The sequence below is a fragment of the Silurus aristotelis genome, assembly GCF_946808225.1.
Source record: "Silurus aristotelis genome assembly, chromosome: 21".
NCBI lineage: Eukaryota > Metazoa > Chordata > Actinopteri > Siluriformes > Siluridae > Silurus > Silurus aristotelis.
In genome coordinates, this window is record NC_139594.1 from 2641645 (window position 1) to 2655064 (window position 13420).

Genomic DNA, 13420 nt, shown 5'->3' on the forward strand with positions numbered 1-13420 from the left:
AACGAAGATGCCGGTGAGGTGAAACACAAGCTTTATTTTAATTATGTACACTGTATAATTTAAGACAAGACCATTTTAGGAACATCCTGTTAAAACAAAGGAAGCGCTGAAACCTCTGGATCGTGAGCACATGCTGTAATCGGGTTAATAATAATGCGGAAGTGTATGAGACACAAGACACGTGTAGGATTCGGTAAGTGGCGGGAACGCTTAGCCAAGCATCACAGTGCGACGACCATCGTGAATAACAGACCGAAGTGTTATACAGTATGTTGAAATGAGAACTCTAATAATGCGTAAATAAAAAAAAATTATTTTAAGTTTCACGTGGCAGTCGAACGTAGCAGCGTACAGTCGTGATGCGAGTGAGAACTTGTGACTTGAGGCTTTTACCAGTACTTGCTACATCTACATTAAAGAACAGTGAAATTCTTTCTTAGCATATCCCGGTGATGTTAGAAAGTTGGGGACAGAGCGCAGGGTCAGCCATGATACAGAGCCCCTGGAGCATGGCGGCTTAAGGGCCTTGCACAGGGGCCCCAAAAGTGGCAGCTAAGTGATACTGGGGTTCGAACCCCCAACCAAAATCAAATTGCATTAAATGTAACACTAAATGGGTTAAAAAAAAAAAAAAAACGATTGTAGATTCTATAATGAGTTGAATATTGTAATTAAAGGAAGATTGGTGTAGGTGATTACAGCGACTCCTATCAGGTGTCCAGGGTAACAGCAGGTTTTTAATATTTACTTATAATCTTTAATCGCCAGAGCGATCGAGCGCCTAGCATCCGCTAGATATTAATCCAACCCACTATGAGTGAAAGGTGGAAACAAAAAAATCTCATTCAGAAATCAGATCCGCAACTGAAACATTTAACGGTTTCTACTTCGAAAGCTCCTTCATGATCCGCAGAGACGAGCCGCGGTATCCGGCCCCGAAGTGGTTCCAGTGGTTCAGGTAGTGGAACAGCTGGTACAGCTGATGTCTCTTGTCGAACCCCGGGGCTTTGGGGATGTTCTCGTGGTAGGCGTTGTAGAAGTGTTTCCCGAAGCCGCCGAACATCCCGGCGATCCCGAGCTCGTACTCGGAGTGGCCGTAAAACGAAGCGGGGTCGAAGATGATCGGGCCGTCGGAGAACTCGGCGACGTTTCCGCTCCACAGGTCTCCGTGAAGGAGCGCCGGGTCGACCTCCACGCCTGCAAACAGCTGAGGGATCTTCAGCTGAAACACAAACACGGGAACATCCTGCGTTCACTGGCGAAGGGAATCACAAATCATCTCGTCATATCTACAGGATCCTACATACTCTATATGGCCAAAAGTTTACCGGACCATAAGATTGGTACTGTATGTGCTTTTTGAGCTTTTATAAGAGCCTCCACTGGAAAATGTTCCACTAGATTTTTGTAGTGTGGTTCAATAGAGTTCCTCTATAGCAGGCCACTCATGATCTTCTACTTCAACCCATAGAAAAGCATATCTTCATAGAGCTGGCTTTGTGCATTGCATTCTTTTTGAACAGAAGGGAAAATTTCATCCTACAGCATCCAAAATAGGTCCTACACAATTTTGTGCTGAATTGACCCAAATTGTCTGCCGTTGTTAGCTTGCTAGTTACCCATGCTAAGCTGCAATGCTAGGTCCGGTCTCTGAGGTATTTTTTTCTAATACTGCCGCTTGGATTGCGTAATTAACGCTGCGCACGGCCCACAATGCGCTTGATGATTCCGAGTTTATAGTATCTCCTGAGGTGAAACTAATTCAGCTCTTGGGGGATTTTGAGCTACGCTGTAATCTGTCTCCTGAATGAAGAGCTAAAAAAAGGAGGACATCATTAAAACCCTTGTGCACGTTCGCTTCAGACAGAAACGCAGCAGCCGGTGGCCATGATCCTATTAACCATGGATGTAATGGAGTAAAATGTGCTCGCTGATCACGTAAATCATCTCCTGCTACTGTTTACCTGGAGGCTGGCCCATAATTCCCTGGCCTCTCTGTCTCCATACGACTGCTCCACTAATCCCAGCTGGTGCTCAAGCCTTTGCTGGGTGTAAAAGGAGACCCAGTCGTCCTGCCAGTCGTTCACCTGCGAAGGTGGAGAACAGAGACGTTGACGTTTCTCAACAGAGACTGATGTCTTGTTAATGAGCAACCATGCTAATCGGCTATCCGAGGATGGAACGTTCAATATCCTGTGTATTGTGTCGTTCATAATAAGATCTGTCTTGTATTTATAAGATACTAAATGTGAACAAGTGGTGAGGTACCGTCTCTTGATTTTGTGAGATACGTCGCATGGTCCTGAGGCACAGACTCTATTTTGAGTTGCTGTCTTGCAATTTTGAGATACACTGCATGATCATGAGACACCGACTCTTTGTGTTGAGGTACGGTCTCGTGATTTTGAGACTAAAATTATGGTACTGTCTCGTGATGTTCGGGATACATTGCATGGTCATGAGGTACAGACTGTGTGTTGAGGTACCGTCTCGTGATTTTAAGATATCAAAATGATTGTGAGACACAGACTCTCCGTGTTGAGGTAAAGTCTCGTGATATCGAGATATTAATGATTGTGAGACACAGACTCTCATTGTTGAGGTACCGTCTCGTAATTTTGAGATATTAAAATGATTGTGAGACACAGACTCTCCGTGTTGAGGTAACGTCTCGAGATTTCGAGATATTAAAATGATTGTGAGACACAGACTCTCCGTGTTGAGGTAAAGTCTCGTGATATCGAGATATTAATGATTGTGAGACACAGACTCTCATTGTTGAGGTACCGTCTCGTAATTTTGAGATATTAAAATGATTGTGAGACACAGACTCTCCGTGTTGAGGTAACGTCTCGAGATTTCGAGATATTAAAATGATTGTGAGACACAGACTCTCCGTGTTGAGGTAAAGTCTCGTGATATCGAGATATTAATGATTGTGAGACAGACTCTCCGTGTTGAGGTACCGTCTCGTAATTTTGAGATATTAAAATGATTGTGAGACACAGACTCTCCGTGTTGAGGTAACGTCTCGAGATTTCGAGATATTAAAATGATTGTGAGACACAGACTCTCCGTGTTGAGGTAACGTCTCGTGATTTTGAGATATTAAAATGATTGTGAGACACAGACTCTCCATGTTGAGGTACCATCTCGTGATTTTGAGATATTAAAAAATTCTAATTCTAAAACAACTGCGATACACAAACTCTGTGTTGAGGTACTGGCTTGTATCTCAAAATCACAGCACATTGTCTTGAGACACATACACTCGTTATTATGGTACTGTCTTGTAAATTTTAAGATTTTAAACAAGATCGCAAGATATCGTCCCTCCATGATAATGCACTATAATTTCGATATGAGTGAAACATGATCGTGAGATACCGACCCACCGTGTTGAGGCACTGTCTTACAATTACAATATTTATAAATGATCATGAGATACCAACCCTTTATGATTAGGTATTCACTCTTAATTCTGAGATACTAAACAATCATGAGATGCAGACTATTCATGTTGAGGTACTATCTCATAATTTAGAGATACTAAATATGTGCTACAGATTCTCCATGTTGAGGTCCTATCTCATAATAACAAGATACTTAATCATGAGATGCTGACTCTTCATATTGAGGAAATTTCTGGGTGACAATCATAGTTTCCAGATACAAAGACAAGATTGCACCCTACTTTGGAGATAATTATGAGATAGTAAATCATAATTTTGTCATTACATGCCATAGAGATTCGATCTTATGTCAGGACCCTGCATTGAGATATTTTCAAGATACCAAATCATAGTGATGAAATACTAATTCAAAATAAATTATTAAAATTTTATTGACTCACTGTCTTGTAATCATGATCCATTATCTCATAGTTATGATCCATTATCTCATAGTTATGATCCATTATCTCATAGTTATGATCCATTTTTTCATACTGATCCATTATCTCATAATTATGATCCATTATCTCATAATTATGATCCATTATCCCAATTACAAGCTGTTATCATCATTTCGACTTAGTATTCAGGAGATTTTAGGAACTGTTACCTGAGGTATGTAGCCACAACAGGTTTTAATGTGGAACCCAAACTTGTCAATAACCGAAACTTCAGCTTGGCCGCTTCCTTTTCCTGTGCAGATCCACGGCAATGTTAACATCACATCACATCACATCAAACAAACCACACACACACGTATCTCAAACACCGGTGTGATCTTTTACCAACAGTTTGCTGCTCCTTGTTCTGCTTATCTTTCTGTCTTTTGTTGTGGAGGTGCAGGTCCGCTAGCTTCTCCCCCAACTTAGCCGAGTTCCTTCAGGAACAACACAAGCAGAGAAACTTTTAATAACAGGGGTAAATACACTCTATGGACAAAAGTACTGGGACACCTGACTTTTCCAGCAATTTCTTGTTGTTCCTCAAACTGTTCCCGACAAACATTTGTACACAACGGTATTGGATGCGCAGGCATGACATTTTCCCTTCACTTCAGAGACATAGGAGACCCAAACCTGCTCCAGCATGACAATACACAAAGTCAGCTCCATGAAGATCTGCTTTCCAGAGGATGAAGGTGAAGATCTCCTGCTACAGCGCTTCAACCTTATTGAACACCTTTGGGATGAAGGTTTCATGGTGACACCCTTGGGCTGAACGAATCTCGCACAAAATCGAGTGAAACATCTTCCCAGAAGAGTGGAGATGAAATGTGGAAATGGATGTTCAAAAAGCACATAGCAATCTTATGGTCAGGTGTCCACAAACGTTTTCTACCACATCCAAAGATGTCTTATATAATTGTGTGCCTCCAAATTTGTGGTATCGGTTTGGGGAAGAATCACATGTGGCTGGAAAGGTTAGGTGTCCCAATACATTGGTCCATAGACTGCATATAAGATATGATTCAGAACGAGACATAGGAAAACTTGGGTCGGGTCACGACCTGTTTATGGATTTCATGTCTACGTGCTCCATGATGAACACTGCTCCTCCTGCTTCCAGATCCACCACCTTCTTTGGTCTCGGCACACGGATCGTGTTGGTGGAAAGGATCGCCTCCAAGCTGGCCTTCTCGCCTTCAAACATGCACCTGGCCTTGTGTGGGGGAACAGGATTCAGAATCCAGTGAATGATATTTCAGTGCCACTCTGTAACCGACCATGTGATCAGTTCTAACTAGAGAGAAGATGATTTAGGTTCAGCGTCGCTTGGGGGACTCGTGCGCAGCGTGAACTAGTTTCAGTTTGTCATCAAATATAAACGTTTTATTTTATAGCTTCTGTAATGCAACTGACAGCAAACTAATTTAGCTAATAATTATAACTCAATTATATGAGTTACATACTGTACCTGTGAGATAAGTGATAGATATGACCTGCTATCTCATAACTGTCTTATCTATATATTATGACTTTGGATCAATTATGGGATCCCAGGCCATATCTTTATGACTCATTATCTCAAAACTATGACATCTCAATTAATAATCTCAATTATGGCACTCTTGGCACCTCAAAATTATGACAGTGGATCATAAATCCGGTAACGATCTCAATTACGAAATCCGGTAACGATCTCAATTACGACCTGTTATCTTGTAATTATGACTTGGTATTTCAGAAATGACCTGTTTATAATTATAACTTGGCATCTTAATTATGACTTGGTATTTAAATATTATGACCTACTATCTCAGATAGAAGCTGTTATCTCATAATTGTGACTTGGCATCTCAGATTTGTGACCTGTTTTCTAATTTATGACCTACCATCTCACAGATATGGCCTGCTATCTATCTATCTATCTATCTATCTATCTATCTATCTATCTATCTATCTATCTATCTATCTATCTATCTATCTATCTATCGATACTTCATTCTTCTTCTTCTTTCAGCTGCTCCCATTACGACTATATATATATATATATATATATATATATATATATATATATATATATATATATATATATATACATACATACATACACACACATGTGTGTAAGTTTCTTTCTCTCTGTTAATAAGAAGTACCTGGCTATACCTGGCTCTTGTGGTTGATCTTGGCGAACACAGTACCGGAGTCTGTGCAGTAGCTCTGGCCCTCACTGATGCATCCTCCCCCGGACAAACCTACAGCCTTCACCGTGCTGCAGCCCAACTCCCTCTTCAACAGCTGCTCCATCATAGAGCCAGAAGGTTCTTCACTGTTTTTTAGAACAAAACCCCAAGTTTCCTCTTCTTCTTCTTCTTCTTCTTCCTCTTCTGCACACTGTGTACAACTCCTACATGCGCGCTCAATAACAAAATACAGATATATTGAAAAAGACGTTTTATTCTGTTTGAGTGATTATTTAAATGTAAACTCCGGAAGTCTCAATTAAATAATTGTTTATTTCTAATCGCATTCCCGGAAGATTAAAACCGGAGCTATCCAATGGCAAGTAAAAGTCGGCGCATGCGCAGTGCGAATCAGGCGATTGATGAATATACCGGAAGTGTTTAAAAAGTGTAAAAAAAAAAAAAAGGATTTCTAGATGATGATGATGATGATTCTTGTTGTTGTTGTTGTTGTTGATGATGATGATGATGATTTTGATGATAACAATACATGCTTATTAAATGATTTAAAAAATTTAATATAAAAAATTTATAGAAATGTTTGACTTTTTTTCTCAGTCACGTGGACAATATTACTCCTGTGCAAAAAAAAAGTCGAATAGATTTTCCTTAATTCTAGCAACAATGATTCCTGTATAAAAAAAAAAATATATATATATATATATATATATATATATATATATATATATATATATATATATATATATATATATATATAAAGCAATAGCCTAATAAATCAGTAGCAAATAAAAGGACCACTAGGGCCTCCAGCTGTGGCCCTTTGTTAATCCAGAGGTTAATGTAAAATGTCTATAACGTCCACGTACATGCTTTTAAAAAATAAAGCAAAAAAACTGGCATTAACTCGATTCATTCAAGAAAAAAATAAAAACGCACTGTATAAGTTTTTGTGTTACTGGTGATGGCACTTGTTGGGTAATGCAGATGTGCATCTCCTCATAAGCCAAAAACACATCTGTGTGCTCACTGGGGAGTTCGTTAACGGTGTGAAATCAAGAGCACCACTGCTGAAACTGAGACTGGTGGCAAGTTTTCCGAAACTGCGCTCTCGAAGCGCAATCCAAAGAATTATTCATAATAGTTAATAACAATTTATTCATTTAATAATTAATAATAATTCAAGAGAAAATACTTATAAAAATAATAATTACAAAAATAAAATTTTTTTTTTTTCTTCATGTTTTGACTTGCACTTACACTTTCTCTCATATCACTGTAACACTGTATGTCCCCCCGGAAGAGCTGGAAGAAGTGTCTAGGGAGAGGGAAGTGTGGGCATCTCTGCTTAGACTGCTGCCCCCGCGACCCGGCCTCGGATAAGCGGGAGAAGATGTAATGTTTCGGCTCTGTTGTTGTTTCGGTTAAGTTTGAATAAGAAATCGGGAAAACTATAATAAAAAAATAGATTATAGATATTATATATAGATTAGATAGAAATATTGAAAATAGAATTTACTTGTTATATAACATCCACAAAGAATAGTAAATGCATACTAAATTACACAAACAAATAAATAAATAAACAAACAAATAAATAAAATCCTAAATTTGGATAAGTAGAAAAGAAAAAAAAATCTTGAATTTACCCACACTGCTGTACACTACCCCTGCTGTAAAACCTATAGTAATAAGCATTTGTCTGTCTGAGAGCTTATGCAATTCAGCCATCATCAGTCCTGGACCCCTGACCTGTGAAGTAAAGGGGTTTAAGGGGCCATGCTCAAGGGCCCAACAGTGGCCCCTATTTTCTAATAAATAACCCATTGATTTGGTCATTGTGATTCAACCTCACAACAATATTGCTACACGTGCTCCTGAGATATCGAGATATCACCTGATCTTCTAGATGGACTTCCATCAACTGGAAACCACTCGCTCCTCCTGATGATGGTTCCAGAAGATACTTTACATGAGGTTACTGTGAATGGTTCCACTCAAGAAGCATAAAAATGACACTGGATTGTAATTAATAGAATCTGTTCTTCTATAATGGTTCAGGAATCTAAATAATGATGATGGCGAAAGGTTTGTGGACACCTAAGCATAAGTTTGCTATGTGCCTTTTGAACATCCCACTCCACATTGAGTCCTTATTGGCTGTTATAATGCTCCACTCTTCTGGATTCTCTCCACTACATTTTAAGATCCTTTTAGCCACAAAGTCTGTAAAGTCATGTACTACAGAATGTAGGTGGGGTGAGGAAGCCTGGGGTGCAGTCAGCATGAGAAATTCATCCCAAATGTAATCAATAGGGGTGGAGCTCTGTATAGCAGAAGACTACACACTTCCCACCTATGGAAAGTAGATCTTCATGGAGCTGGAACAGGTTTCTAGTTCAAGTGAAGGGAAAATTTCATGCAATAATGGTACAGAAAATAAATATGAATATATTCATTAATAAATATAATTATATAAATTAATAAATGATAAATGGCTCTTGTGTAAAAACATTGACAGAGTCAACGATTCGCCTCTAAAGGCCGCTCTCATAATGACGGGGGAATGGAAACCGGAAAAACGATTGGTATAATTTTTTTGCCGATAGTTCCAGCGATCAACTATTGGTGCCTCGACCTCTATTAATAACTAGGGGGAATTCTAGTTGGAATACCAACCTTTATTATAAAAATAGAGATATGAGTATAGATATATATTATATGATATATTTATTTATTTTCATATGTTTAAAATAAAATTTTCAAAATATTTCTCTGGCATTGAACTCCCACTTTTTTTGTAGGCCCTTTACAGCTTTATAATGACCCAGAGAGTCCCTGAGATTCGATTAGCCTGAGATTCGATTTGATTAGCTGTTCAGCCTCGGGAAACCCCTGCTTGGTGTATCGGTACAACCCGTCCTGTAGACTCTGTACCATCTACAAACTCGTCATCTCTCACGGGGAAACGAACGCTTAATTACAGGAGTTCCTTCATATTTTTACATCTCATCCATATTATGCTTTTGACACAACTGATTGAGTTGTGCATTTTTTTAAATACCATTCCGCACGGTCATTATCAGTGGAGAAACAATTAGGAGTCAAGCGATCCCGAGAGTGATGTCATTAAACACAATGATGGCTTACTCTCCCCATTTCACTGTTGCTTATGATAAGCACGTAACGAACGTTTGTGTGGAACGACGTGGCCACTGTCAGGAAGGTGGAAATAAATAAAGAAGATGATATAGCCGCACGTTAACCTGTGTTGCCAAACGTATTGGGACACCCCTCTTCTCCAGCCATCTGTGATTTCTCCCAAAACTGTTTTGGTTGGAGGCACACGATTGCATTAGACAGCATTGGATGCGCTAACATGAAATTTTCACTTCACTTGCGAGAACTACGAGACCCAAACCTGTTCCAGCTCCATGAAGATCTGCTTTCCATGTTTTTGAGGGAAAGATCTCCTGCTATAGAGCTCCAAACCTAATGAATACCTTTGGGATTAACTGCACCCCAGACCTCCTCAAATCTCCTTCATCAGTACTTGACTTTACTAACATCTTTGTGGCTGAATGAGTCTGATACAAATTTTAATAGAATCTACAGGAACATCTTTCCAGAAGAGTGGAGCTTATTATAACAGCAAATGGGGACATAATGTGGAAAGGGATGGTCGGGTGTCCATAAACTTTTGGCATGGACTGAATTTAAAAAGATGAAAGGTGGAGTCTTTGATGGGTGATTGAAAGAAGGATAGACAGATAGATGGGCAGATGGCTAGATAAATGTATAAATGGATGGATGGATGGATGGATGGATGGATTGATTGGAAAGCTAGATAATAAAAAACATGGATAGATAGAATACTAGGTAGATAAATGGATGGATGGAAAGATAGATAGATCTTTGTCAGTTACCCAGCAATGAAATGTAGTTCAGCATTGTAAAATGTAATGCACTTTTACTTAAGCGACTGAATTGTTGTTTATATTTTTATATAAATATATATGTAAAAAAAAAAAAAGCTAATAATTAAAAATCTAAATCATACACCATGTATCTCTAAGACCTTCATCGTATAAAACAAAATCGCAATTTAGAGTAAACCATTACACAGATTCCCCCGAGACCGACTCCCGACTCCAGAAACATCGTTACAGCTGACAGAGAAGCATCAAATCTCCAAATGACCAAAATCTCCCAGGTGCTGTAAGTGACGTGAAGGCAATAACGTCCAAACTGATGTGCATTTAAATGTAAAATATCATCCAGTCTAGTAAACAGGGCTATTCAGGGAAAGGGGGAGAGGGTTTGTTGTGTTATTGCTTCTCCAAGTACCTCAGAGATGGTTTTTAAAGCCATTTGCAGTAATTGTCAAGAGCAGGACGCATGATTGACATTAGTTCGTGAAGGGAAGAGGAAAAAAAAAACAACTATTATCGCTCTTATCTCTACAAGGAAGTGTTTAACTTCTGAACTGAGTGGATTTGAACTACACGAAACTCTTCTCCCAGGAATTCGATCCGCATTTCTCCTTACTTTAAAGCGTCTCTAAAGGAAACAGTTATTATTGTATCCATCTCTTCTTTCGATACATTTGATAGACAGATTGGCAGATAGGTAGGCAGTCAGAATGATGGATGGGTGGATGGATGGATGGATGGATAAAAGGCAGACAGAAAGCTAAATAGACAGACGAATAGAAATCTAGGTTGACAGATGGATAGAGAGATGATGAATGAATCGATAGATAGATTGATTAGTGGATAGATGAAAAGTCAGACAGAAAGATGGATACACAGATCGATAGATAGCTAGGTAGACAGATGGATAAAGAGATTAACAGATTGATGGGTGGGTGGATGGATGGAATGTCTGACAGAAAAAAGGATAGACAGACAGACAGACAGACAGACAGACAGACAGACAGACAGACAGACAGACAGACAGACAGACAGACTCAGATATAAATATACAGATAGAATAGATTACAAAGTAGACAAATGGAAAGAAGAATGGATGAATGCAAGGGCGGCCAGGAAGAAAGAAAGATGGATAGATTGATTGATGGACAGATGTAGAAATCAACTCGTTCTGACTTTCTGAGGTTGCAATTAATGTTATTGAAATTCCTATACAAAATTTTAATTCAGGTTCACATGCAACATTGTTGCGGCTAAACAGGAACGAAACAAATTTAAAAAATGTTCTTCAGTTCACTAACGACTCTTAATTGTCACATGGTACTCAAGATTTTTTAATAAGTAATTTGATGTAAGAGATTTCAGAGATCAACAAGTTAAAGCCTAACTACAGTTAAAGAAAAGTGCTGAGTCTTTACATTTCCACGTTAGCAGTACACGTGATCCTCACCAGACAGGCTTTAATCCAAAGGTCTGAGAAGAGCGTGCTATAATTACACGGGATTGAGATGATCTAGATATTCACATAGTTGATGGCTTGTTTGTTCACATTGGCAGGAATGATGGCGGGGTGTAAGTCATGGCGTTGCGTGTGGTATGCGCCCTTGCTGCTGTTCGTCGTTGTCATTGGGCTGCTCTGCTACACCCCATCGTTTCGATGTCTGACTCAAGAATACGAAGAGGCCACTGTCCAGAACCCTGCAGACCACCCCGTCTTGTTGCTCATCTGGCTCTGGCCCTTTAACCAGACCTTTGACCTTGAGTGCTGCAGCTCTCGCTTCAACATTCCTAGCTGTGTCTTAACAGACGACCGGGATTCTGTAGGCAAAGCTGATGCTGTCCTCATCCACCACAGGGACGTCGCATGGGATGCGTCGAATCTCCCGCAGGTTCCTCGGCCGCTCCAGCAGAAGTGGATCTGGATGAATTTTGAGTCACCCTCCAACACAGCCCGGATCCCTGGCCTCGACAACATGTTCAACGTCTCGCTGACTTACCGTAAAGACGCTGACATCAGCGTGCCTTATGGCTCTCTGGTTCCAGTTGACCGCCGGTTTGAAGCCTTTGTTGACTTTGTACCTTTTGAAAAGGACAAACTCGTCTGCTGGATTGTCAGCAATTATCGTCCGGAGCACAGAAGGGTACAGTACTACAAGCAGCTCCGCAAATACGTCCAGATCCATGTCTATGGTGACTTGTTCGAGAAGCGTGTCTCCGATGAGGAATACAAGGACATTGTCTCAAGCTGCAAGTTCTACCTGTCTTTTGAGAACTCCGTGCACAAGGATTACATCACAGAGAAACTGTTCAACGCCCTGGATCTGGGGGCCGTCCCCATAGTGTTTGGGCCATCCAGGCGGAACTACGAGCGATTTGTTCCCGGGGACGCCTTCATCCATGTGGACGACTTCCCTTCCATGAAGGCTCTGGCTAAACACCTGTTTCTTCTGAACCACAATGAAGCCTTATATCTCAGTTACTTCAGGTGGAGGAGACGTTTTCGGGTAAAGATTTCCACCTTCCCGGAGGAAAACGTGTGCCAGGCTTGTAAATACATCCAGAGGAACAGGCAGTACCAGGTCCTTACAAATCTCTACCAGTGGTTCTGGGATACGAGTGAGGGACTTGACATGCCACCATCCTTCTACTAACATGGACACACCTTGAGACTTGTTCGTTTTCTCTTTTTCTCATATCCGCCTTGGTCTGATTGCTCAGGTAATTAAATAAATCCTGTATGTGCAATCAATTAATAATTTCCCCATCCGATCTAAAAAAAAAACTGAATGTTATGAATTGATTAGCAATTATTGATTTATTAATTTATTTATTACAAGCCAACACTCATCTTGTTTACCCTCTTGTTTAAAGTTTGATTGTAACAGAGATTGGTTTTGAAGCAGAAATATAATAAATAAATGTAAATGACGCAGTAAATCGGAGAATAAGATGTTGTGGTGTGTTTCTATCACTACTTAGTGATTTGGGTTGTTCCTGTGCAGGATAGGGAGTGACTGATTCCACCCCAGACCTTTTCACATTACATTGGTACTGTTCACCACAGACCTCTTCACATTACATCACTACTGTTCACCACAGACCTCCTCACATTACAGGAGTACTGTTCACCACAGATCTCCTCACATTACAGCAGTACTGTTCACCACAGACCTCCTCACATTACAGCAGTACTGTTCACCACAGACCTCCTCACATTACAGCAGTACTGTTCACCACAGACCTCCTCACATTACAGCAGTACTGTTCACCACAGACCTCCTCACATTACAGCAGTACTGTTCACCACAGACCTCCTCACATTACATCAATACTGTTTACCACAGACCTCCTCACATTACATTACTACTGTTCACCACAGACCTCCTCACATTACA

General features: G+C 40.1%; 1 protein-coding gene and 1 pseudogene across 2 annotated transcripts; one reads left to right on the forward strand and one right to left on the reverse strand.

Annotated features, from left to right (window-relative positions):
* Nucleotides 1–14: 14 nt before the first annotated feature.
* Nucleotides 15–6493, reverse strand: fn3krp (fructosamine 3 kinase related protein). Its single transcript, XM_083524599.1, has 6 exons — nt 6059–6493; nt 4960–5111; nt 4238–4329; nt 4063–4145; nt 1965–2087; nt 15–1222 (listed from the first exon to the last, which is right to left on the reverse strand). The coding sequence occupies exons 1-6, from the start codon at nt 6200–6202 to the stop codon at nt 884–886; spliced, it is 933 nt and encodes a 310-aa protein (XP_083380725.1). The 5' UTR covers nt 6203–6493; the 3' UTR covers nt 15–883.
* Nucleotides 6494–11587: 5094 nt separating this feature from the next.
* On the forward strand, nt 11588–12676 carry LOC310716614 (4-galactosyl-N-acetylglucosaminide 3-alpha-L-fucosyltransferase 9 pseudogene; annotated as a pseudogene). The gene has a single exon. The product of its transcript is annotated as a 4-galactosyl-N-acetylglucosaminide 3-alpha-L-fucosyltransferase 9 pseudogene (transcript).
* Nucleotides 12677–13420: the final 744 nt, after the last annotated feature.